The following is a 26,000-nucleotide window of genomic DNA, read 5'->3' as shown; positions in this document are numbered from 1 at the left end:
AACATTTACATCTAAATCCAGAGAGAAAGTTAAGAATAAACACAAGTAAATAATGTTTACGTTTTCTTAAATTTAGTCTATATACAGTTTATCTCCAAATCTCACCAAGTAAAGCAGCAAGTTTATTCATTCTGTTTATCAGTTTGCCACTGCTAATTCCTTTACTTAGGATGGGAAAAGAGGACCCACACTTTTGGGAGTGCTTTAGGATCCAGGCACACCACCCTCTTTAACCTCTGCATCCCCGTGGCCTTGGCCATAGCTCGTAGGTTCACTGCAATACATGGTGACTTTTCTTCACACACCCACAAAAAGCTAACATAAACCCCATCTCTGGGGTCTAACACTCATGGCATCATGTGCAATGCTGGCTGTCCACTCACCAGCAGCCACGGCCCAGAGCAAAATTGGAAGCCTGCAGTTGATTCCCGATTTATTAGAGAAGGCAATGGGAACTCTGACTTTGTACACAGCTGAGGTAGGATTTGGTAGGACTGACTGAAATCCTTCTGGCTGACAAGACACAAAGCCCTCTTTTACTCACAGAGCCTTCAAGCCATTTTCAATGCTAATGTATTCAATGCTTTCATTCTGCAATGGTCAGTCCAGGTGATTCGGTATTTACTTACCTCACACAATTCAGCATCTTAACAGGTACTTCTGACTATGCTATTCCTTAAGTAGTCACAAGCATTAACAAAAATCACAGCCAAGCCCAAAACACATACACCACTGGTGCAACCCAAGGGAAGCTGACTCACAGCCCTCCCACAACTTCCAGCTCTGCAGGAGATGCTCACCAAGCAATATGAACTGGACATGGACAAAGACATTGCTACGGTATGTCCAGAACAACACTCTTCCTGCATCTGCTGTTTTTCAAATATCCATATTTTTTCCAGCTGTTCACTATTACCAGAAGCTTTTATACAAAAAATTGTATTATGTTCTTGATATCATTTCGCATAACCAAAGAGCTTCCTAATTTGCCGAAGGCATACATATCAAAGGAATCATCAGGTTTCCAGAAAGTCAGAAGAAAACGGAGTCCAAGTACAGACAAAACACAGGAAATATGACAGTTCCAGAGCTTGGAAGCAACAGAAAAAAAAATTACAAATGGAAATATGAATGAAATTAAAACAGCACAATTCATTAAAAAATCCTTAAAACTTCATTTTGCTACTACCCGTTTGTCTTCCTCTTTTCCTCAGCCTTGATTGTATGCCACCACCGTCAACACCACACTTGCCATTAAAACAATTTTAAATATTTTTCACTAAAAAAATTTTAAGGGTGGCCATTAAATGTCAGACTTCCCTCCCCCCCCCCCCATCTGCCATTAGAATAAAGATGCATCTTATGTATTTATGGAATAAATGTCACATGAAATATAAAATTAAAAAAAAAAAAATTAGCTTTGTGCCCTCCGTAACTATTTCTTCCTATTTTCCTTAACTATGAGACATTGCAAAACAAATGTTATTGCAATCAGCAAAAATGGTGGCAATGAAAATCAAATTTAAGTTGAATACTATCTTTGTTCCAAACTACCTTACCCAATCACACAAGAATTACTTAGGATACTATCAGTTGAAAAAGACCTTCAACTAAGTACACTGATGCATCATAAGGTTCACAGAAGACATTTCTAAACTCAGATGCCTATTTTTCTGCTTTTGAAGTATTTGTCACCACAGACCACCCTCACACTAGTCCTTCATCAATTGGGGAAAACATACATTCTGCTGTATCATCCAATTTGTGCTCCAGATGACAGTCAGTGCTGAGGGTTATTCTTCTGAGCAGAGACTGAGGTACCAGACACCAGGGCAGCAAGGAGGGGCAGATGCTGCCTTCCATCTTCCCTGCATGGAAAGATGCTGCAGGAGCAAAGCATGAGCAGATAATCAGAGGGCTGGAGCACCTCTCCTATGAAGAAAGGTTGAGGGAATTGGCCTTGTTTAGCTTGGAGAAGAGAAGGCTCCAGGGAGATCTCATTTTGGCCTTCCAGTACTTGAAGGAAGCATATAAAAAGGAGGGAGAATGGCTGTTCACGAGGGTGGATAGTGAATAGGACAAGGGGGAATGGTTTCAAACTGACAGGAAAGGTTTAGGTTTGGTATTAGGAGGAAGTTTCTCACACAGAGGGTGGTGACACATGGAACAGGCTGCCCAAGGAGGTTATGGATGCCCCATCGCTGGAGGCATTCAAAGCCAGGCTGGATGTGGCTCTGGGCAGCCTGGTCTGGTGGTTGGCAACCCTGCACATAGCAGGGGGGTTGAAACTAGATGATCATGATGGTCATTTTCAACCCAGGCCAATCTATGATCCTATGATCAGGGTCCTTCAAAATCAATGCATACCAACCTTTGCATGTTTGGCAACAGTTGCACCCAAGTTTCTAAAACAGCAAAGGAGTTGCAATTCTTACACTTTTCAGAATCTCTAGGTACTCTGCAAAAAAACAAAACACCATTTGCTCCTGTGAGGTGTAAACCCTACACAGGCAGCTATCCTGAACTTTGAAACACAAATCCAAAAACATTTCATAATCAGGAATTAAGAACAAGCCACACTCAAACGTTCTTCTGCATGACAAACTATACTGTGATAGAAAATCCCACCATTTCACCTTTTCTAAATTGCAATGTATTGTCTGAAACAGAGCTAGCAGTAAATGATTGTGCTTTTGATGTGGAGTATGTAAAGTTTCAGCTTATTTTTGCAGAGTTCAGAAAAAAATTATTTGTATCCTGTGGCATCTGGAACAGAACACACAATAGCAATGGAGACAAAACACTGACAGTTGTCAGTAGTAACTGATGCATGTAATACTACACAAAAACATTGGAGCCACTTAAAACCACCCTGGGAAGTCAGATTTTATGGCAATACTAAACTTATATTCACTAGAAGATGGTTAGTCAAGAGCTTGTAAAAGAGATTGTGTGGAAAGGAAAGTTTAACAACATCTCAATGAGATTTAAAGTAATACCTTGTACACAATGCACACAAAAAGCTGTGTGAATGTACTTCACATTTATCACTCTTTATATTTCATATCTGTCCTATACTGTAACTTAAATTCTTACAGTCACAACTTATTCTTCTGTTTTAAAGCCACTCTTATGAAGATTCAGTCACAGTCTCAACTGAAATTTAACACTCGCTGTTTGCTCCTTACTTAAACACATCCTGCAACACAGAAGACCACCAAGTAAAAAGTACATTATTAGGTCAATGCCACCACCTCAACAACTGTTTACATGGGTGGATAGTGATAGGACAAGGGGGAATGGTTTTAAACTGAGACAGGGAAGGTTTAGGTTAGGTATTAGGAGGAAGTTTCTCACACAGAGGGTGGTGACACATGGAACAGGTTGCCCAAGGAGGCTGTGGATGCCCCATCCCTGGAGGCATTCAAGGCCAGGCTGGATGTGGCTCTGGGCAGCCTGGTCTGGTGGTTGGTAACCTGCACATAGCAGGGGGGCTGAAACTGATCACTGTGGTCCTTATCAACCCAGACCATTCTATCTGGTATTCTTATTCATCTGAGTGAGCAAAGCACATGGTCTTTTTTGGTCAACAAATGCTAACACAATAACCTCAAGGATGCTGACTGCAGAGTGCTGTATCTGCAGTCCTCATCTCAGGGACAATGACCACGTACCATATAAACACAGAAGGAGTTTAAGAACCACAAAGAAGAGCGAAAAGCAGGATGCAGTTATTCCTAAAGCCAGCATGCTGTTAGACTCTCTTAGTGTATAAATAAATAAATAAATAAATAAATAAATAAATAAATAAATAAATAAAAATCCTTAACCCTAAACCTCACATAGAAAAATTTACTTACATATGCAAACTGATCCCCCAGAATGTATAATTCTAGACTGAAAGAAACATAAAAACCCAACAAAACAGAGTAAGTGAGGCAAGCACTGCTGCGTGGGAGCTATGCTGTTTTTCAGAGCGCAGCTGTTCCCTCTCTCGGCTCTGTTTGTGCACTAGCTGGCAGCTACCACCGACTGCATTTTTCTGCGAGAAAGAGAATGATTTTGATGCAAGTCCAACAGTAAAGCAGAGGTTATTTCTTCTCTTTAAATCATGGGGTTTTCTTGGCTAAAAGTTGTGTCAGCCATGTGATGACAATCACAATATTTTTAAAATTGTATAGGGCATAGAGATATACACTTTCTGAAAGTCAGATTCAAATGAACATCCAAGTTCTTTCTTTAAGAGATTAGCAAAAGAGATATTCAGAAATTCCTGCAGTTTCAAATGTTCCTCATAGAAGCTTAAAACACTGCTACCCTTCCAAATACCAGCAATCGCCTGCATGCTTCTAGATACTTGTTCCTGTGCTGTGGTGCACAGAAAGGCACATGAAGAGAAATGAGTGTAAAATCTGAGTAATTTTCTCCTTTCATCCTGCGGCAATAAAAGGTTCCCTCTTTGTAAATTCTTCTCTATCTAGATCAAAGTTTATATTTATTGACATCTACATTATGTATTTAATAATAATGAACATCATCTCCTACACTACTTCCTCTTTCTAACCTCAAGCATCCTTTTTATATTATTTGTGTTGGGTTTTTAGCTTTGGTTTCTGATAGATACTCTTTCTACAACCTTGCTCTGATAATTTAGATTTCCAACTTCATTTATTCTCAGTTTGCAAGGAAGTAACTCAAGTAAAAAAAAAGCTGTAAGTATGCTACTTGTAAGAACAAGAAATCACAGTCATTTTCCCAAACAGTGTCAGTGTAAAGTATTAATGTGTTAGTTTTTTTTTTTTTTTTTCAATTATCTGCAAGTAACAGAAATGGGGCACCCATACACCCAATCTCATAGAACAAGGCTTGATGGCCATTCCATGATGAAAACAGGGGCAGTTTTCTGATCTTGACCAATGAATTTGCTCGTGTTTGAGTGCTAAGAATGATTAGTAATGGAAGCTGATGATTTTTCAAAAATAAATTATTTTACTAAGTATATCAATCAAAATTATATTAGGTAACTTCTTCTTAGAGCTGTGCACGCTAGAACTAAACATGACTGGTTTAATTAAACACATACATCACAGGCATTTCTTAGTGTAGGCAGTTCATTAGTCTAAGTTGCTCTGCCTTACCCTACGAGGTATGAATGTTTAACAGTCTTTGGTCAAAGTACTGTTTCTCCACCAATTCACTTTCTTCTCCTTCGTGCTCAAATACATGTTTCTTATATCAATCATTTACTTACAATATCATATTACCGTATCATGTATATTACATTATATTACACAAACACATCATTATGTTAAAGACTGTTATCTTTGTTTTTGCTACTGCTTATACTTCTGCCTTTAGAAGATGAGGTAGACTTGAAATGCAAATACAGTGGATAAGGGAATGCTGACTGCTAGCACATCATAGAATTGCCATCTCACAAAGGGCTGAGAAACAGCTCTTATCCAAAGGTATCTAAGGAAAATTTCCTGTTCCTCACAACAGTGCATATAGCTCTATAGAGCAACAAAGTGCAACACAGTGAAAGCGGCATTTGAGACAAGCATGGTAAAGTAGGACTCACTTCATAGTATTAACTATAGACTCACTATAGTATCAACACTTATCTGTATTCCCACCCCCGCTATTCCTGCTCCTTTTTTTTTTTTCCTTTCTCAAAGCTGACACTCATTAGCTTTAAATGACCACTGGAGAGTACTGCAGTCTTTCTTCCCTCTTAAGGATGCTCACCCAGCTCCTGCTCGCAGTCTCTATGCTAGCATACATCAACAATTTCACTCAGTCAAGTTTACATCAAAGAATGAGCTGAAAGGGCAATGAAACAGCTGAAATGCTTTTCATTTATTTCTTAAGCAAGCCAACCCACCACACTAATAGAAACCAGAGAGATCTTTCACATGGCCTGCAACTCACAGTGCACATCACCACTCCCAGAGAAACAAAGCATTTGACAATTTTAAGTGAAAACAGCATATGCCTATTATCTGAGAATTGCTGCCCAGTGGGCAATCTAGTGGGGAGACATACAGAGAAAACAAAGCCTCTTAAAAGAGTAAAGTACTTGATATCTGTTTAAAAGGAAAACTTCACAGGAAAGACTACAGTCTACTAAACCATTTGATGAAAAGGAAGAGAGGAAAAGAAAAAAAAAAATCACTGAAATGGAACTAATTATAGGTCTCAATTCTATCATTTGAATTATTCAAATAAATTCTCTCTCAGCATGCAGTGTCTGTGTGTGCACTGAGTCTCTGCAAAGATACCACGACCTAACTTGATAAAACAACAGTGGTTCTTTCAATCTTGATGTTTTAAGAGATTTCCTTTAAAACTTGCTCAAGATCTTTCAACCACTGAACTAGATCTAGCTAACACGCACAAGAGGGCTAAAGGAAAAGGGATGCAAAACTACTCTAACTGATCTTCCTTAACTCCAGGAAACAAAGTACTGAAAAAGAAAAAAAATATCAAAAAAATCCAACCAACAAGAAAAATTCCTTCAGACAGGAATGCTTGCTAGTGCCAAATATGAATGTCATGTATGTGCTAAAGGAAACCTCAGAATATTACTGCTAATCTCAGAAAATAAATTAACATAATAGCAATTCCTCTCTCAATCCACATGTAATTTTAAGCAAAGCTTGCTGTAATTTCTTTTAAATTAAGCTATAATTGAAAAAACTCTTTGTTTTTGTCTCCATAAACTTTGACCCCCATCCTTGGCACACCCACCTGAGTTAGATCCAATCTGCAGGAGGTATCGCCCTCATTGAAACAAACCTGCTTCAATATTTTTCACTTGCAAAGGCATGGTATAATTTCTTTTGCAACTGAATCACACTGGTGTCAGAGTAACAAAAACAAGCAGGCTTCATTCTGCCTAACCACAGCTAAGAAACTGAAGCATCATATCTTCTGAAGTTAATACATCCTAGAGGCACAATGGATTTACTGTTCTACTTCCCTGTTCTTAGAAATTGCTCTCCTACTGACCCAAGAGGAAAAAGCAAACAAACTGAGATGTAAATGGGAGAAAAGCACTGTGCTGAAAAAGGTGAAAGATAACTGGAATCACTCAAGAGCATTCCCTTCCCATTATCATACTTACATCTTCTCTTAAATTTCCTATCCACTGTTTTTCCTTCACACTCAGGCATGCTCTCTAGGACTTTTGTTGTTGCTATGGAAGAACTTTGCAAATACACACAAAAGCTAATTAAACTATATTTCTCAAATGTTCTACTAACAGTAGGTCTAAATCACTTTACTTTGTCTCACAGGTGCAAAGCCAGCTAGCTGGACATTTAACTGTATATTATAATGTAAGAGCAAAATTACTACTATTTTCCATTAATCACTAGCTAAATCTTTCTTCGAGTACAATACAATGTGAGCAGAAAAACTATCTGCCCTTACAAGAAGTCCCTCCCCAGCTTTCCTGTAGTCACTATAAGGTCCCCTGGAGCCTTCTCTTCTCCAGGCCCCAGCTCTCACAGCCAGCCTCCGTATGGGAGGCACTCCAGCCCTCTGATCATCTTCGTGGCTCTCCTCTGAACCTGCTTCAACAGCTTGATGTTCCCCTTGTGCTGGGGGCCCCAGAACTGGACATAGTACTCCAGGCTGGGTCTCGGGGGGGGCAGAATTATCTTCCCTCAACTTGCTGATCACACTCTTCTTGGTGCAACCCAGGATACAGTTGGCCTTCTGGGCTGCAACCACACATTGCTGGCTCATCAACCAACATCCCCAAATCCTTCTCCTCAGGACTGCTCTCAAGCCATTCACTGCACATCCTGTAGCTATGGTTGGGATTGCCCTGACCCAGGTGCAAAACTCATTTTCCTTGTTCTTCCTTTTGCTGCTGCTATGCCTGTAGGAGCCCTTATTGTTCCCTCCCCTTCATGTATTTTGCTAGATTCAAATTCAGGTGGGCTTTAGCTTCACTAACCCCATTCCTGCATTCTTGAGCAGTGTATCTTACAAAAATACCTACTTATGAAAATGAAATTTGAATGAAAATATAAACTTACAAAAATATCTTTAAAAAACTATAATGAAACATTTTAAAGGAGCAAGACATGCTTACTGTTGTTGAAGCTCCTGAATTCCAAGAAAACACCCAAAAAATCAAAGATAATTTAGAAAAAAAATAATCCAAGTTATTTCCAACAGTACCTCAGGCCAATTTCTTCATAGATGCATCAGTAAAGACATTCACAGACAATCTGGCCATTTTGTGTTGAGAATTTGCATGAAGCTGATCCCAAGGACTTTTGATAGTATTCTGTCTGCTACGTTATTCAACCCTTCTTATGCACAAAACTTATTAACTTCTTCAATCCTTGTTTAATGCTATGCTACCAGTGAGATGTAGAAGATAGATGACCAACCATTTTTCACCTGAGTCTCTTGAGTAAAGGAGATAAAAATCCAGTGGCAAATATTTTGATTCCTTATATGCATTCCAAATTCATTTTATAAATTAGAAGGAGGGCACAAATACTGACCACCAGGTAGCAAGGTAAGGAGTAAAGCACATGTTTAAACAATGCATTGCACATGCATCCTTTTCACAGTGATTAAGCGGGGCATAACAAAGACTATTAATTATCTTTTCAAATAAATTCTCACACATGTCCATAAGCTGATTATATTATATTTTTATTATGGAAAAAGTTCTGCAACGCAGCACCTCAGCTTTCTACTATCTCTATATTCAAAAACACGCAGGAAAAAAATTAATATGTAGCAGAGCTTCCTCCTGAAAAAGAAAATATGGCACTGCAGACTGAACTCCAAATAAAACAAACTAAAGATAGAGTTGCATAAATAAAATAAATTCAATAATTAAATGTAAATTCTAAGAAATTTCAGTATTTGCCAGTATAATAAACTTAGTTTGGTCACACAGCCCACATTACTTCTAGTTAAAAAAAATAAACATTAGGCCCTACTGAACTGTAATTCTCAGCAATAACTTAACATTTGTGCCACAGACAGACTGAAATTGGTATAACTCACATAAGAGCTGTTAATGCAAGCTCTGGCTTTTTAGTTGCTTAACATACACTTTCCTGAGTCTAAGCTCCTTTACTTTCCCAGACTTCTAAGCTGAAAAAGCAATTTTTTTTTTGGTCAAAGAAATTGCAATGCATTCAGAAGCACACAAAAGACCATTTCACAAATTTATACTTTATATAAACTGCTCTTTGCGGTTCACAAAGAAGTACAGCTGCAAGAGTCAGAACACATTAAGCCATACATTAGTGCTAACATCACTTTGTTACAAGTATTTAAAAACACAGCAAAGGAAGAAAAGGGAAAAAAATGCTTACTCTTTTGCTCTTCCTTGCTCCCCCTTCAAACTTCTTTCCAGTTGAGCAGGACCATTTTCCAGACAATAGGTCGGACCTGCACAGTATTGTAAGCCTCTGTGTGATAAGACCGAACACATAAAGGTATGCACTAATAAACCTATCTAGTCACTTGCACTCAAAATCTTTGGTTCTGCCATCCAGCAACCATTCCCTGCCCCAGTATGCTAATATAGCAAATAAAAGAGATTACTAATGCTTGGCCAGTGAGCAGGATCCTGTGCAGTCAGAGATCAGTACAAATAGTCTACAACAGAAGTGAAGCATGGATGTCTGAAGAGAGAGAAGAGTATAAATCATACTTGTGATGTTATTTATAGAGTATGAGTAAAGGAAATACTTTGAACCAGAGCCATGTGAGAATTGTAGAGCTAAACCTGGCAATTTTAACTCAAACGTAACTACATGTTGAATCAATCTGAGCTTCTTATTTTTTTGTTGTTAACCTTATACACAAAGGAAGAGTTCAAGATTACAAAAATGAAATTTCAATCCTGAATTAGGATACAGAGTACCATGCATGTAAACAGAAATTTTTCATACTGTGTGAGCCAAAAGATGATCATCTAAAAGCTAAAAGCTACCACATAAATCATTCAGTCCATCTGCCTTAAAGTTTCACAATTTTTTTTTTTGTTTTTTTGCATGTGGCATGGTAATGACTCTATAAATGAAGAAAACAAACTCTCTGGTCTTTTTTCCCCTCATACAATGCAACAATTACCTGTGAATTAAGGCAATTTGTGGATGCAAAATTTTAGCCAACTGGAGCCACAAGCATTAATAGGTAAAGCTTGCATGAAATTCTCATCGACTCTCCGACATTATGAGCTCCTTAGAGTTAAAAACATTTCTGTCTTCAGCATAGATGAGGAAACATTTCTGAAGATGAATATGCAGCTTTTTAACTGTTGGCTCCAAAAAGCAGCTGTTTTAACATCTAGCTATGCCACAAGTACATTTTTCCAACAAAAGTAGCAGCTTTGCTGAGTAAATTACACAGAGGTGTTGAAGATAGCTTCAATAGGCAACAAGAAGTAGGCCAACTACATCTTCAGTTGGAACAGGCTTTGTAACATGCCATTTATCGCTTATCTACTCCCCCAGTATTATTTCCATCCCTTATTCACTCGTTTTAAGCAGAATACATTAAAAGGTATGTCGTTCTAGTTTAAATAAGGAAAGAATCATCCAGCAACCTGTTCTTCTCTCACCCCATCTTTTTCTCACCCAGTTATCACTCCCTCCCACACACTTTCCCTTTATTTTGAGGGTCTCAAACCTGATGTACAGCTCTACAGTATCAGGCTTCTCCTGCCAATGGGAACAGGTTGAGCAAAGACTCCAAAAAGTTGCTGCTCACAGACAGGAAAATGCATGTTACCATAAGTACACAGGATGGGGGCTCTGCTAGGTAAAAGCTACTCCAGTTCAGCAGACTTGGCTTCCAACTCCCTTGAGCCTTTCTTTTCCTTTAAAAAGCCCCATCAGAAAACTAACTCCACTGCCTTTTAAGAAGGCAGAAGACGTGAGAAGTATATACGTCCTGATACACACTTCACAGATCGCATCAACACAAATCACCCAGAAACAAGAGAGACAAGTTAAGTGCTGCAATAAAGGCAAGCAGAAAGGTTTCTGTATTGCTTTACATCAGTGCTTTCAGGCAAATCTCTGGCCTTCCAGGAATCCAGGAAATCATGGGCCTATTCCCAATACTGCTGTTTACCAGCCAAATGACACCAAGCAAGTTACATGCCCCCATTGCGTGCCTTAAATATATATTTTTTTAAGTGTTCATCTTTAATTTCCTCTTTGAAGCACTGGATGGAAATTGATATGTGAAGGCAAAAACAATCCCAAAAAGCTGTACTCTCATCAACAGTCACAGAGAAAAGGAGAGAACAGGTGGCAGCTTCCTTGTCAAAGCTGTAAGATTTCTTGAAGTAATAAATTCTGAGGGCTTTTGTTTGTTTGTTTGTTTTTTCAAGAAATAAATGTGTCATTGATACAATAGCTCTATGCAAACAGTTTTAGTTACAGAGCAGTGATAGCATGAACAAATCCACTGCGCTGGGACAGCTCTTACCTTGGATACAGTTGAGCTAACACACTCCCCACACACAAGCTTAGTAATCAAGATTTTACTAAGGGTTATTTCCTTCTTGCACCATGCACGGACAATGCAAATGCCAGCATCAAGCCCAGCAGCACAGGATGCTGGAACAGGCAGGAAAGTCCACCAACCCATAAGGATCCCCACTACGTAAAATTCATTGAACCCTTCATTGATGTTGCATGCTCACACTATAGCCTGTCATGCCTTACTCTTGAGCCAGTGGAGTGAAAAGGAGAGTAGCGGTGCCAGCTATGGTATCACAACTTACATAATGAACTGACTGCATGCAAGCCACTGAACACCTCACCACAGTAATAAGATCCAATTACTGTCAATCTCAGCACTATTGGAGCTGAGGTCAGAAGGTGAAAGACACTATATGCAATACAAAAATCTTTCAGCTTCGAACAGCTTCATAACCAAAACATTCCAGGGAAAAACTGAGGCTGTCAGCTGTTTCCACATAGCACAGTGCAGAAAGCAGAGACTGTTAAGCTACAAAGAATCCCAGAGCTTTCCCAAAGTTTGCCTCATTGATGAGACAAGAAGTATAAAATTCAAATGAGAGGAGGGAAATACAATAGGATTAATAGAATAAGGCTGTTTATTGGGAGATAATGCAACTTATGTTGAATTTGACTGACTCACCAGAAAAATTTTCCTGAATGGATGAAATTGATTGGTTTTGCTCATTATTAGTAAAGCAATGTGCAAAGCTTGCAGTTTGAGAAAGAAGCAGTTACCACTTCAACTTTCATTTAATCACACTTCTGAGAATGGCTACTTCACACACACAAAAAAGTAGTAATATTATTCAGTTTAACTTCAATCAGCTAAAAAGTGATTCAAGAAATAAATAAGCAAGAGAATATGCAAGCACCTGGCATCTACTTGAATTTATTTCTCCCCCACACATGTGCTGAAAAAAACTTCCTAGGAAGCCTGTATTTTTGAAAGGACATCCCTCTTACATTCCCAAAGTCATGTTCCCTTGTCCAGAAGGAGCACTATGTTTCTCCCAGTACAAGAGAGACATGGACATAATGGAGAAAGCCCAGTGAAGAGCCAGGGAGATGATGAAGGAATTCCAGCATCTCTCCTATGTGGAAAGGCTGAGAGAGCTGAGCCTGAAAGAGGAGAGAGGGAGGAGACTTGGGGGAGACTCATCAATGTAGATGTGAACCCCTGGTCTCAACCTGAAGAGAAGATGTGATGAAGATGGACTCGCAGCTTCTTTTTGGTGGTATCCAGTGCCAGGACAAGAGGTAATGGGTACAAACTGGAACACAGGAGGTTTCCTCTGAACTTCAGACAGCACTTCTGCACTGTGCAGGTGACAGGGCACTGGTTGCCCAGAGAGGCTGTGGGGTCTCCATTATTGCTACTATTCATTACTTACATACACTGCTACCTCTATCAGCCTGTTGCACCGATGCAGTGATTACCAAAATGACACAAGTGGACATAAAATCCAAACAAACAAAAGCACAAGGAACTACAGGTGGTAAGGTTTAGGCACTGCTAATTTGTTTTTATCCATAATTTACTTATTGTGATATCTTCCAACTGTCAACACAAAAGCATCTGTACATTTGTATGGGGAATTCTGTTAGGAAATACAATCAGCTGCACGTTCTTAAGGATCTGTGAAGTCAGCAATTTCACAGCCTTTGCCTTAAAGTATCTGTTACTATATTTTAGATTATATCACAATTGTTTTTGAACACGTTTTTCATGGAATTGTAAGACTTACAGAGAAGTAAACATATGTCATCAAATCACTCATCCAGCAGTGACAGATATCCCCTGCAGAGCTATTTTTCCAGTGCTTTATGTAGTCCTTATTTAGAGGCACCATAAGTACTGAGGCTTCCATGATCCACTGACATCAAGTGATCTATCAATCTAAAAATCTTACAAGTATAACTTCCAGTCTCTTCTCTTTCCTCATCATCTTTTTGGAAGCCTTCCACTAGTCATCAACCAATGCTTTTAAGTATAAATATGATGATGACTCAGATACTCCCCACCAAACTTCACTCATTTCTCTGTGCACAAGTCAGGTACTTAGATGTCAGGTAGCCCTATTTATTCTTTGGAGTTACCTCTCCCTCTCCCTGCTGACTTCAAAGGGAACCTTAGAAAGGAGAAATCCCAGCTTTATGAACAAGCCATTTTCAGTCTAAATCTCACATAATCTTTTCTGATCAAAGCTAACTTTGTATCTTCTTCCCCCTGCCATTTTTCTTCCACTCAATGTGGAATGCACGGTACTGTCCAACCTGAAGGCAATTTCTACCTGTAAACTCATCAAAGCATTCAGCAGAGGCCTACAAACATCCTAGCTCTAAGACCTTTCTGTGTATTTCAAAACACACTGTAAGCATATTTCCTTGCTTTTACGAAGACAAAAGCATAGATAACTTGCGGGACATTTCCCCTAAAATCCTTATATATGATTTTCCAGACAGATTCAGATAGCCCTTTGCAAGATGTAGGTAAGACAAGAGAGGACAAGCTCCTAAGGAAAAAAAAGAAGCTTTGGAAGCCAGGAGTCACTAAATGTGGTCTGGTGTTGCACTTGAACAGACGAACAAAAGAACTGGGCCACTGAATCTCAACTCAAAGATCTGCTATGTGCTAGCAGCCTGGTGACCTACCAAAGTATGTTACGATAAGTTAAAGTTGAACCAAGCATTCATTTGACCAGCAGTAGTTTTTGAAATGAACACACACAAAAACAAGAGCACTGAACCTTACTTCTCAGATCTGGCAGATGCTCTACTTCTTTACTCAAACCACCAAAGGCTCCATGATCTTCATCCTCACCTCATGATTTCTTCTATCCCAAATCATTATGTGTGACAGGAAGAAAGCTTTGGCAAGCACCCAAATGTCTGTTTTGAGAGCATTAGTATTAGAAACCCTTATACGTACCAAATCATTGTACTTCCACACTCACAAATAAAACCAAACATTTATTTTCCACACAATGGGGCCTGCTTCCCCCACTGCAACTCTGAAAAGCAAGACAGTAAAATAAATTTCAGGCAAATAATTGCTCTCCACTTCCTATTGACCCCTCCATTCTCCAAACATCCTCTAACCCAGATTATAAAACAAAGAAAAACAAATGCCCTGTTATATAAACATAAGTATATTTGAAAATCTACTTGCTGGTCACCAATAATAATGGGAAAACTCTCCTTAGTGAAAAAATGTGTGTCATCATTTTCCAGTGCTTTCGTTAGAAAGTTAAAAAAATAAAGAAACCAACCAACCAACAACAACAAATATATATATATATATATATATAAAACCAGAGAAATAAAAATTTTTGTTTATGCTTTTAAGCCATTTTAAGCTTTTAAGGCAAGAAACTCCATTGCCCACAGGTAATGACCAGCAGCGGGTGCTCAACCCTGGTGTTTCCTGTCACCTTAATGGCAACAAGCTACAGATTACCTAAGAAGAACTGATCCTATTTGCTTTATGCATCTATCGCCAGCCATAATGAACTGGAAGCAGCTTACTGATTAGCAAGGGAGACCAGCTGAGAGTGGATACCTGAATCAGCAGATAATGTGTGGGATATGAGTCCTAAAGCAGGATCCAAGGAAGTACCTAATTCCCATTAATTTCAAAGCAATTCTCATCCCTTTCTTGACCTCATGGTACAAACGATCAAACTCTGGACCCCTGTAAGTCTTGGCTCCTAAATCCACTGCCTCAAAAGTAAAACAGCGCAGAGAGGTGGGCATAGGGATCTCCTGCCCTTTTAATCCTTCATGGATTACAATCAAATTTGGAATGGCTGTGACTAAGTCCTTAAAAATTATCTGTCCTAAATAACAACATGGTTTATTTTCTTAAGTGTCTGTTCATCCAAGTTTGGATGAACACAGAGAGCACCTATTTGCTCTGCTGGCTGTGCTTCATAGCAGCGAGAACACACAGGACTTCCTTTCATAGCTGTGATTTAGAGCTGTACTTGCAAGGGGTAAGCAGCAGGTGCACAGTCACAACTTCCAAAAAAAGTATAGACAGACTTCTTTTTCTAGTCCATGCGATATATATAAGTGAATTCTTAAAAATCACCTGCAAACCTCATCTTCGTATAGAGGAACAGCTCTTACCCCAAAATAACCATCAGCACTCTTCTCGAATGGGTTACTTCCTCACAGTGTTAAGTCAGAGAGAAGGGCTCTGCGCCTCTTACATGTCTCAAGAAACTGGGGTTAATATTACACAAGAAAAAGCTCAAGTGATTTCAGCAATTCCAGACTCTTTCTATTCACAAAAATATTAGAAATATTTTTATTTTGTGATAAATATATATATTTTTAATGACAGGATCAAAAGAAGAGGTAGGAGAATGAATCAATTAGAAGCTAGAAACAGGGGATAGAAAAAGACAGAAAAGGATATGAACACTTAAAAAAAAAAAAAAGAGAGAGAGAGAGATGGAAAATAAAAAAGTGATATTCTTTTTTTTATCTTTTTACCCCACTGGATTTTATTTTCTTCAGGCTTTTGTGCCAGGACTGTCCTATGATCTAATTTGACCTGGCCAACTATTTTACAAACTGTTAACCACCAAAAAATCATGCCTCTCCATTATACTTTCATCTTGTGTTCCATTTACTGTCACTACTGATCCTGTCATACACTACTGATCTCAGAATAGTTTGTATCAGGAATCAGCACAGTAGAGCTAGCACAGATGTTAATCTCAAAGCATTTAAGTGATTTCTTTTTTTTTTTTTGATCAGGCTTTACTTTCCCCATAGCTATGTGTTGAAGGCTTTGTATGAATTACTTTTGCTAGAGAGTCTCCTTTCTAACATCCTCTAATGCTGATCATTCTTTGCCAAATCCAAAGCAGAAGCAACTCTCTACCTTCCTAATGTCATACAAAAATACAAGAACCACTCCATCAGTCACTTTTTTTTCCTCCCATGACAGCCAGTTCTTTTGGCCGTATATTCTCTGAAGCAAAAAATGCTTGACATTCACCTGAGGTGTACACAGCTTGAAGAAACTATGCTTTTTTATTTTTTGAAAACAAAATTCTAAGCATCACCAAGAAGTAAAAGACTCAGCTACGTTCCTCTGAACATGAAGTCTTTGATATGAGGGTGTATACACAGAACTGTTATAAGCTGATGCCCTCTGATGCGACAATGGGTAACAATTACAGCAATAACTCCTGAAGCAAAACGGCATAGACTGTACTAATGAACAGCAGCAATACCCTTAGAAGAGTAAAGCAGCTGGACCTCTAACTGCCTTAGCCTACACACAGCTGCCATCCAACACTGTCTTAACACTTTTGAAAACAGCCCAAATGCCTCAATGCCAAACAATAAAGATACTTGTGATAAATCCTATTAGGTATTTCTATGGCTACCACTGCTGTAGTATCTGAGAATGTAATATTCTACTAAACATTTATTTTCATATATCCTTTGGCAAAAGGGATTAAACAAAGATGGAATTAACATCCAACTTGTTCAAATTCACATGAAGTGAATTCATAACCAGGAACAGAAGTCTCATCCATCCCCCTGTGTCCTAGTGTAGCATCCCATTTACTCAGCAGATGCATCCTCTCTAAGGTGTGTATCTCTCTATCATATAATCTCAAAATAAAACAAAACTAGATACATTTTGAAAAAAAAACTGCAATAATATTCCCTCTCATCAGGAAGTGAATTAATCTTTTCAAGGTCACAGACAAAGCTCAAAACATGAAACAAGTATACACACAGCTGCATATACAACACCTGATTTCCAGACTTGAATTTAACTTCAAAAGCAGAAAATAGATCTCTGAATAAATACTGTCCAACCTTCCAGATATATTTAGAATATCACCATCACATTCACACAAGCTTAAACATTTTTTGCTACGACTTCATTGTACAGAGTTTTTAATGGCCAGGCAGAATAACATTCTGTGATTATGTAGTCCAGTGACCTCTACATCCTTTCAAAAGGAAAAGGCTCGAGTCAGTCATAAAACAAGGGGGCATTCTGCTTCTCCTTAGACTATTTGACAGCATTAGATAGATCATTCTTAATCTTACAACTGAACAAGCACTGAATGATGAGCAAGTCATGCAGCCTTTTAACAAAGTCTCGGAGATGAGGTAAATCTTTTGTTTTGCAAAAAAGCTCATTTATAGCATGAACACTTAGCAGCCTACCTTGAAATACAAACTTACTCTACTTCAAAGCAAAAATACATACCACACCCACAAGAGCAAAATTAGTTAAGTCCAAAGAGGACAGAAAACTCTATAAGGAAAGACACAGATACAGACTTGTCACTTTTGTTCAGAATCTCTCTTTTCAGGGCTTTAAGAAGCAATTTCTAAACTGCACTTTCAGTTACTTGTAACGTTAAGGAATTTTAGAATGTAATAATTTCTAAGTGCAACGTCGACTTGCTTACAAGAACTGAAGAGCTCTTTTGAGAACACTACACTACATGTTCCTGAAACGATGAGGAAAAATAAAGTTGCCTATAAGAATATAGCCAGGGCCTTGTTAAAAGCATATCCACTTAGGATACTGGTATTGTGTAACACCGTAAAATAAACTTCATCCAGACAGGAGGCTGTCATTCCTTGAGCGTTTCTCCTATTCACATATCTGATGGGCCTTCAAAATTGACAAGTCTGTGGAAAACCATACTCATAATACATGGATGAGACAACTCTTTTTGGCTATTAAAAAAAAAATAAAATCAGAATCAGTCAACCTACAATGCAGCATGCTAGGTGCTTTAACTTTAAGAAAGCTTGCCTATTCTGAGCATTTCCATCATTCTGAGCTAAATTCTGAGCTTTCCATCACTGAGAAATAAATGAAATATTATTAGAAAAGGGGGAAAAAAAGCAATACTTTTTTCCTCCCCCTCCTACAGGTTAGAAACAAAACTTGTATTAAACGCATACTGTCAGCCACTTCTATTTTTTCCTTGCTCCTCTCTTTACATGTGAACAGGAAAAAGGAAGACATTTAATGAACAAGTAAATAACCAAACCCTACTGAAATAAAGCCAATTCATACCACTTCAATGATATATATTTTTTTAATTTGGGCTTACTTTAGAATAAGATTTCTGCTTCAATGTTCTCAAACACTCAGAAAGATATCCCCTTCTGCTGCTTCCATTTGGCAGAATTATGATGTATCCAAAATATAAACATAACTCCTGTTGTGACAACTTTAAGCCTAGAATGCACATCTCTTGACCAAAACACTTGAGCACGTCTGACCGACTGAAGAGTGAGAGTGGGGAGCAATTCAGAGCTTGTTTAAAGAACACAACTGGACATTTTGTCTCACATAGGAAGTGCACAGCACAGGTCATTTCCACATGCAATCAAACCCTGACATCAACCAGTGGACTTGTTGGCAGTCTCCCGGGGAGTTCAACAGGGGAAATGATTTAATTGACATGAACAACAACAACGTTTGCACTGCAAATACTAAAGATCAAAAGACTTTTTTCTTTTTATTGGCCATGAGAGGGTTGCTACCAGCCCTTGGAAATACTCATTTCTGTATTTTGAAGCATGTCTGTATCACAAGCCAAAGCTGGGAAGACTACAGCAGTGCAAAAAACACAGCAATTACAGGGGAAAGGAGTCCCTGGTGACTTCCTCAAAGCCACGTGATTGTCCAAGATTTACGAGCTCTGTCCTACACATCTTGCAGAAGATTCTCCTCTTTCCTGGCACTGTGTTTGGAATAGCAAGCCAGAGTTACCTTGGCAGAATCAACAAGCAAGACCTCATAGATGTTGTGTAAGTCCCAATACTCCAGTTTATTAGTGAAAAGCCTAGCAGTTTTTAAGCTTTCTTATTTTTTGGAGCCCATAGAGGGTCCAGGACTGGTACACACCCTGACACAGTAAGTTTAAGCTTACTGGCAACAGACGTGCTTTTATGAAGTCTCTTCCAAAGATTCTTTAGAAATAACCCACTAACACCCAAGCCCCCACAGATTATACGCTGAAAACCAGAGCTCTACATCTCTCCCAGCGGCACAACTAAAGCATGAAACTTGACCCTGTTCTTGTGAACCACAGCCAGCAAGGACAGCAGAAAAGGGCAGCATTCCACAGGCCTTTTCTCCTATTAGAATTGTTAAGAGGTTGAGTCTAGAACAGGATAAATAAAGCACTACAGCCTCCTATCTTCTGATCTCCCCCATTTTCCCCATATGACTCTTCTAGACTCTTACAAAAGAGAAAAGATGGCAATGCAAAGTGGAAATACTGAATACAGCTACTTGCTTCCCCATGCAAACTGCCATCATACTTTTCTGACCATCCCCAGTCAGTACAACAATCATGCACAAAGGGAGACAGATATGGACAAAACACCAGTGAAGTTGGTCCAGGAAGACAAGAGTTACTAGCACTTAAAGTATTCTAAAAATACAGTCATATGCCTCCCAAACACACTCTGCCCCACCAAAGGAAAGTTTAGAAGATTAGCAAATCTTCACTTAATTCATTTGAAAACAAACTAATTCCTTCTCCTCTCAGTTTATAATACAGCCATAAGAACAAAATGAAAGCTGTTCAAGCCCACTGTTCTTGCTCTGCCATTTTCCTTAAATCACACGCCGGTCCAACCAAGTGTGACTTCCATCCTGATTGCTATTGAAGTCTTATGATGTTACCACGCAGGCAGGCTACTAACAACAGACAACCTGTAAGGGGAAATCTCTGTGCTGAGGAAAATCATGGAGCAGATCCTCCTGGGAGCTATGCTAAGGCACATGGAATGGAGGGAGGTGATACAGCATGGCTTCACCAAGGGTAGGTCCTATAGCCAACTTATGGCCTTGTGTCAATGAACAACGGAAGTGCCAGTGATGTCATCTATGCGGAATGCAGTGAGGCCTCTGACACGATTCCTTATAACACCCTTCCCTCCATACTGGAAAGATATAGGCTTGATGGATGGATTGTTCAATGGACAAGGAACTGGTTGCAAATCATACCTAGAAAGTGGCAGTCAATGGCTCAATGTACAGATGGAGACCAGGGACAGGAAGACTTGCTGGAGCGTGTCCAGAGGAGAGCCACAAAAATCAAGTTATAGGTATACCTGTTCATTGCAGGGGAATGGATCACACAGCCTTTAAGGGTCCCTTCCAACTCACACCATTCTGTGATTCTGTAATGCTCTTTCAAGTTCTGAGGCAAGAAACAAGCATTCCCTGCAGAGTAACATAACTAACAGTGAACAGCACACTGAAACTTGCAATGCAAATTAAAAAAAGCCAGACAAGATGACCCCCTACACTATGAAGGTTGCAAAATAATTAAACAAGTAAATAAATTGTCCCCTTGGTCAATTCTCTCTTGGTTCTTGTAGCTTTAAAGGCAGTTGAAAGATTCATGCACTGCAAACACAGTCTGCAAACTGTTTCTTTCTGTTTGGGGACTTAAATCTTCACACCATAAATTGTGGCTTGGAAGTACTGGAAGGAAAGAGTTGCTTGTTCATTGGATCTGTGGCTTCAGGAGGAAAAAAACACTTAATCTTCTTTAATGTCATGAGACTTGACTAGTCAAGCTCTTGTATAAAATCCACATATAGTTTGGTGGTTAGTATGACCAGGTGTCTACTGCCTATTCCTCCAAGCTCTTCTATTAGTCCCCTAGATGGCAACAAGCCTAACTGGTTACAGATAAAAGGTTGACAAATTACAAACCTTGCAGGTGGATAAAACAAGGAGTATAGCACTGATCTTGCAAAACCTACACTAAGTGGAAAAAGAAAATCTTAAACCATGTCAACGATATGATCCTCTTTGTCAGTCCAAATGTAGCGATATACTTGGGAAGTGTAAAATAGCTTTAGAAAATAATGCTCAAATGTCTTAACCATAAACAACTCCTTTTCCAAAGAATACCACCTTCTTCCCCAGTATTTCCTCACATTTGGGCACATACAATAAGAGCTTTTCAGCACCTGATGAGCTCCTCCCAAAAATGGTCGAGTCCCAGTGTCCTCCAAACAGGCCACCCGCAGGCCTCAGAACACTTTCCAGCAGAGACAGCAACAGTTCTTCAAGCAGCAGATCCCACTTTTACAGCCTGGATCCCTCAAGACCAGAAACTGAGAAGCTGTCTAACAGTGTGCTCCTCACAAACTATTTGTGCACAGCAGCATTCATCCTTGATGAAGATAAAATTCAAAAAATTGGCACCAACCTTGCTTTGAAAAATAAGTATCTGTACTTGATCCAAATAAAACATCAATCAATTGTATGGAAAACCTACTTACACCTTGGTGGAAAATTTGTCTATTTCCTCTTTAGTGTAGGAATTTCTTCATAACTAATACTAAATTAAGAAAAAGGCATGCAGTAAAACCCAAGCCAAAATGGCAATACTCTGCTGTGTTTGGGAAGCAACATTCAAAGTACTCCTTCTCCTGTACTCACTTGAACCTCCATTCATGTTCTTATCCACTTTGAGCAGAACAGAGGATGGACTGGAAGGGATTCCTGTTCATGTGTTCCCCTCCTCTGAGAGTACAGAGACAGCATGACCTGAGGTGCCCGGGGCTCCAGCTACTGGAACTCTGGCAGGACAGGCAGACCTCACTGGGCTCCCTCACGTTGCATTTTTTCCCCTAATATCTACCTCATCAGCACTTGCTGTGTTGCCTCTTGTCCCACTGCTGCGCTCCTCAGAGAAGCCTGGCTCTGCCCCTTCATGCCCTCAGCTGGTGACTGACTGCTGGGCTCCTTTTCCCTTAAAGAAAAGCAGAGCTCACACACACAGCTGCGCTCCCAGGACGTTCATAAAACACATGCAGACAAATGGATTTTCAGCTTACACTTCTGAAATACAAGTGCCGAGCTTTACTTTGCAATTGGGTTGCAAAGTAACCTCGTCTCTTACGGACTGCCTTCGCGGACAATCAATAGAGCAGCTAACGCGGTAAAAACTCACATCGCAAACTACCCCTAGTTATCCTCCCATCCGGAAAACCCCTCGGTTTTTGTTCCCCCTTTGAACCAGCCCTGCCACTGAGCGGTACTGACCAGTCCTCGAGGAATCACCCTGCTTTCCACCTCTTCTTCGTCAGGCAGAGAAGTAAACCTCAGCGAGGCAGAAATCGGGCACGTAGCGAAACCCCGGTGCCATGTGTCATTCGGTTTCTGTCCGACCGCTCCCGCACACACCTGAGTGCGGCAGCTGCTCGCAGGACGCGCTACGCCCGGGCTTCCCCGTTTGTAACCCGCGGGCACCGCACGCAGCGCCCGTCCCGGCTCCGCAGCTCGGAACGGGGCTGGCGCGGCTCCCACAGCCAGAGATGCGTACGGCCAGCGGGCAAACAAAGGGGCATCCCCGGCCACAAAGCTGTTTCGGATTTAAAAGCCTCAGAGGAGCTCTACCTTACGTTAACTCGAGAGAGAACCCGCTCCCGCCGCCCTCCTCCCGAGGGCCGCCTGCGAGTTGCCCCTTCGGACGCGCGGCGATGCGGGCAGAGCCGGCGCTCCCCGCGCAGCCCCCGGAGCTCCGCCGCGCAGCCGGGCCGGGAGAGGAACGCGGAGAACCGCAACAAGTGGCCGCGCTGCCGCGGGCCGCGCTTACCCAGATAGTGCCGCAGGTCCAGCAGAAAGTGCGGGGGTCCCCCGTTGAGCTGGTAGAAGAGGGAGCCCACGCAGAAGAGCAGCAGGGCGGCCATGCAGAAGCCGTAGTCGCGCAGAGAGAGGAAGGGCAGCAGCGAGAGGGGCCGCCGCCGCTTCCAGCCCCCGCCCTGGCTCGGGCCCCCTGCCGCCGCCACCGCCGCGGGGGGCCGGGGCGCAGGGCAGTCCCCGCCGCCGCCGCCGTGCTGCTGCTTCTTCTTCATGCTACCCCCGCCGCCGGCTCACGCTGCCCGCCGGGCAGGGCGCATCCTCCATCCGCCTGCTCGGCTCCGGCTGCCCGCGGCGGGGAAAGTTCGCGGAGACTCAGGGGGCCCGTCCCGTCCCCATCGCCGGCTTCCCCCGGCCCCGTGCAGGCGAGAGTCCCGGCGCTGCGGCGGCGGCTGCTGCGAAGCGCCGCTAAGGGGAGGAGAAGAAGGTGGTCACCATCCCGCTCCCTGGGGCTCCTCTCCTCCTCCTCCGCCGCCGCTCTCTCGCTCCCTCTCTCCGCTCGGCCTCTCGCTCCGGTGTCAAGTTACAGCCCCCACTTCGCCGCCGACGGCCTGCGGCTCGCGGCCGAGTCGTGCGCACCGCGCGGCCCCCGCAGCTCACCCCGGCCCGGCCCCGCCGTCCTCCCGGCCCGGCCCGGCCCCCGCTCCCGCCGCGCGGCCGTTGCCTCCTCGCGAGCGACCCCTGCGGGCACCGCCGAGCGCCGCCACCCTCCACGGGTCACCTGCCCCGGCCCACCCCGGGTTCGCGCGGGCAGCGGGGCGGATGCCCTCGGAGGTGGCTTCGCGGGAGCGGCGGTGGGGCCCAGGCGGCCCGGGGGAGCGCTCTCTGCGCCCGATGGGGGCTTCGTGCTCGTGTGAGGGATGAGAGAGCTCGCTCATCGGTTGCCCTGCTCGCAGTCCTGTGACAAAACTGATTTCTGCTGGACAGGGGGCTTTAGACAAGTATGGAAAAGCACCAAATTCAGATCACTCGGCAACCTCAGTCTGACCCTGTCTGCGTGTGGCTTGAGATACAGTCTCTAATTGCTTGATGATGCAATTTTCCCCACACAACTGCTTCCTACAAGGCATAGGCTCCGTGGTTTTCATTCAGCACTGAGCCTCATTCTTTCCAGGCAACATATGTGCCCAGGCTGTCCTGATGGCTGCTGGGGACCCTTCATGTCCCTGGGCACTGCAACTGAAATGTGCTTCCTCCTGTCTGGAGGATGCTCTACCAGGGCAGCAATGGAGAGAAGTGTTGGGGCTGCCAAGCACTTTTTCATTTTTCCCCCTTCCCCTTCATGAGATCACATGGTCTTCTCTTTCATTTTTAGACAGCAATGTGGTTTGGGAGAAAAATAGGAAACCATGACCCAAGCACAACTTGCCAGGTCAGAAACCAAAAAGCAATTGCCCTTTTCCTTTTCAGGCTTAAAAAATGGACCGTGAATTAGGGGGCCTGACTCATAATATTTCAGCACTCACAGCTGGAAGTTCTATCAGGCAGGCTGCATTCAGGGGGTTTTGTCGCTTACATCAAAAGACAAGTGTTTGCAGATGATGCCAAACTGGGAGGAAGTGTCAATCTGCCTGGGGTAGGAAGGCCCTTCAGAGAAATCAGGACAGGCTGGATTGCTGGGCTGAGGCCAATGGGATTAGGTTCAACAAGATCAAGTACTGCACTTTGGCCACAACAGTCAGAGGCAATGCAACCAGCATTGGAAGATTATGTGGAAGAAACAGATCTGGGGGTGTTGGTTGATGCTTGTCTGAACATGAACCAGCTATGTGCCCAGGTGGCCAAGAAAGCCAATGGCATCCTGGTTTCAGAAATAGTGTTGCTAGCAGGAGCAGGGAGGTGGTTGTCCTCCTGTACTCAGTCTGGTGAAGCTGCACCTCAAGTACTGTATTCAGTTATAGGCCCTTCACAACAAGAAAGACACTGAGGCCGTGGAGCACATATCCAGAGAAGAGCAATGAAGCTGTGTAGAGTCTGAAGGACAAATCTTGTGAGGAGCAGCTGAGGGAGCTGGAATTCTTTAGTCTGGAGGAGGCTTAGACAAGATCTTATTGCCCCCTACAACTCCCTCAAAGGAGGTTGTGGTGAGGTGAGGGTCAGCCTCTTCTTCCATGTAACTAGAGGTAGAACAAGAGGGAATACCCTCAAGTTGTGCCATGGGAGATTCAGTTTTTGTATTCAGAAAAACTTAGCCGAAAGTGTGGTCAGTTGCTGGGATGGGTTGCTGGAGGTGGTTGAGTCACTGTCCCTGGAGGTGTTCCAGAAACGTGTAAATATGGTACTAAGGAACATGGTTTAGTGGGCAACATTGGTGGTACTTTGTTGAACTAGATGATCTTAGATGTCTTTTCCAACCTTTATGATTCTGTGTATATGCTGGCTTTTTACCTGCGCTCCTGGCGTGGGTTTTGTGCTGGCATCTGTAAGGAGCATCTGCTGAAACAGCAAAATTCTGTGGGCAAGAACATAGAGACAGAATGTGAAAATGAACATCTAATGAGCAATCCTATAGACTTTGTTGATAAACAATATTCTCATGGTGTTTGATCAGACCTCCTTAGACAGCTGGGAGAGAAATTTCTTGGGTGTAGTCACACAGTCTATGACATCACTGCACTGATCTTTCAAAATCCTACAGAAAACCCATAGCAAAAACAAAGCTAAAAATGACAACTCATTTTTGAGAAAGAGAAAACAAAAATAATACAATATAAAAAATAATTCCACTTTGGGCTAGTGCTTAAGCACCAAATACAAACATAAAAGGTAAATCTTCAGGACTGCAGTTTACTTTAAACAGAAATATCCAA

At 41.7% G+C, this 26,000-nt stretch overlaps 1 protein-coding gene across 4 annotated transcripts in view; it reads right to left on the bottom strand.

Moving 5' to 3' along the window:
* UST (uronyl 2-sulfotransferase) overlaps positions 1-23,829 on the bottom strand; it is a 156,534-nt gene extending 132,705 nt beyond the window's left edge. For all 4 annotated transcript variants that reach the window (XM_090135572.1, XM_031612151.2, XM_090135573.1 and 1 more), the window contains exon 1: positions 23,147-23,829. In XM_090135572.1, the coding sequence (XP_089991698.1) occupies positions 23,147-23,405 (259 nt within the window). In that variant the 5' untranslated portion in view covers positions 23,406-23,829. The remainder of the gene's footprint in view (positions 1-23,146) is intronic.
* Between the last annotated feature and the right edge of the window lie 2,171 nt (positions 23,830-26,000).

The sequence above is a fragment of the Phasianus colchicus genome, chromosome 2 (assembly GCF_987193195.1).
Source record: "Phasianus colchicus chromosome 2, bPhaCol1.hap1.1, whole genome shotgun sequence".
Classification (NCBI taxonomy): domain Eukaryota; kingdom Metazoa; phylum Chordata; class Aves; order Galliformes; family Phasianidae; genus Phasianus; species Phasianus colchicus.
The sequence above is the reverse complement of the archived record's forward strand: the minus strand, read 5'-3'. Positions and strand labels throughout refer to the sequence as shown.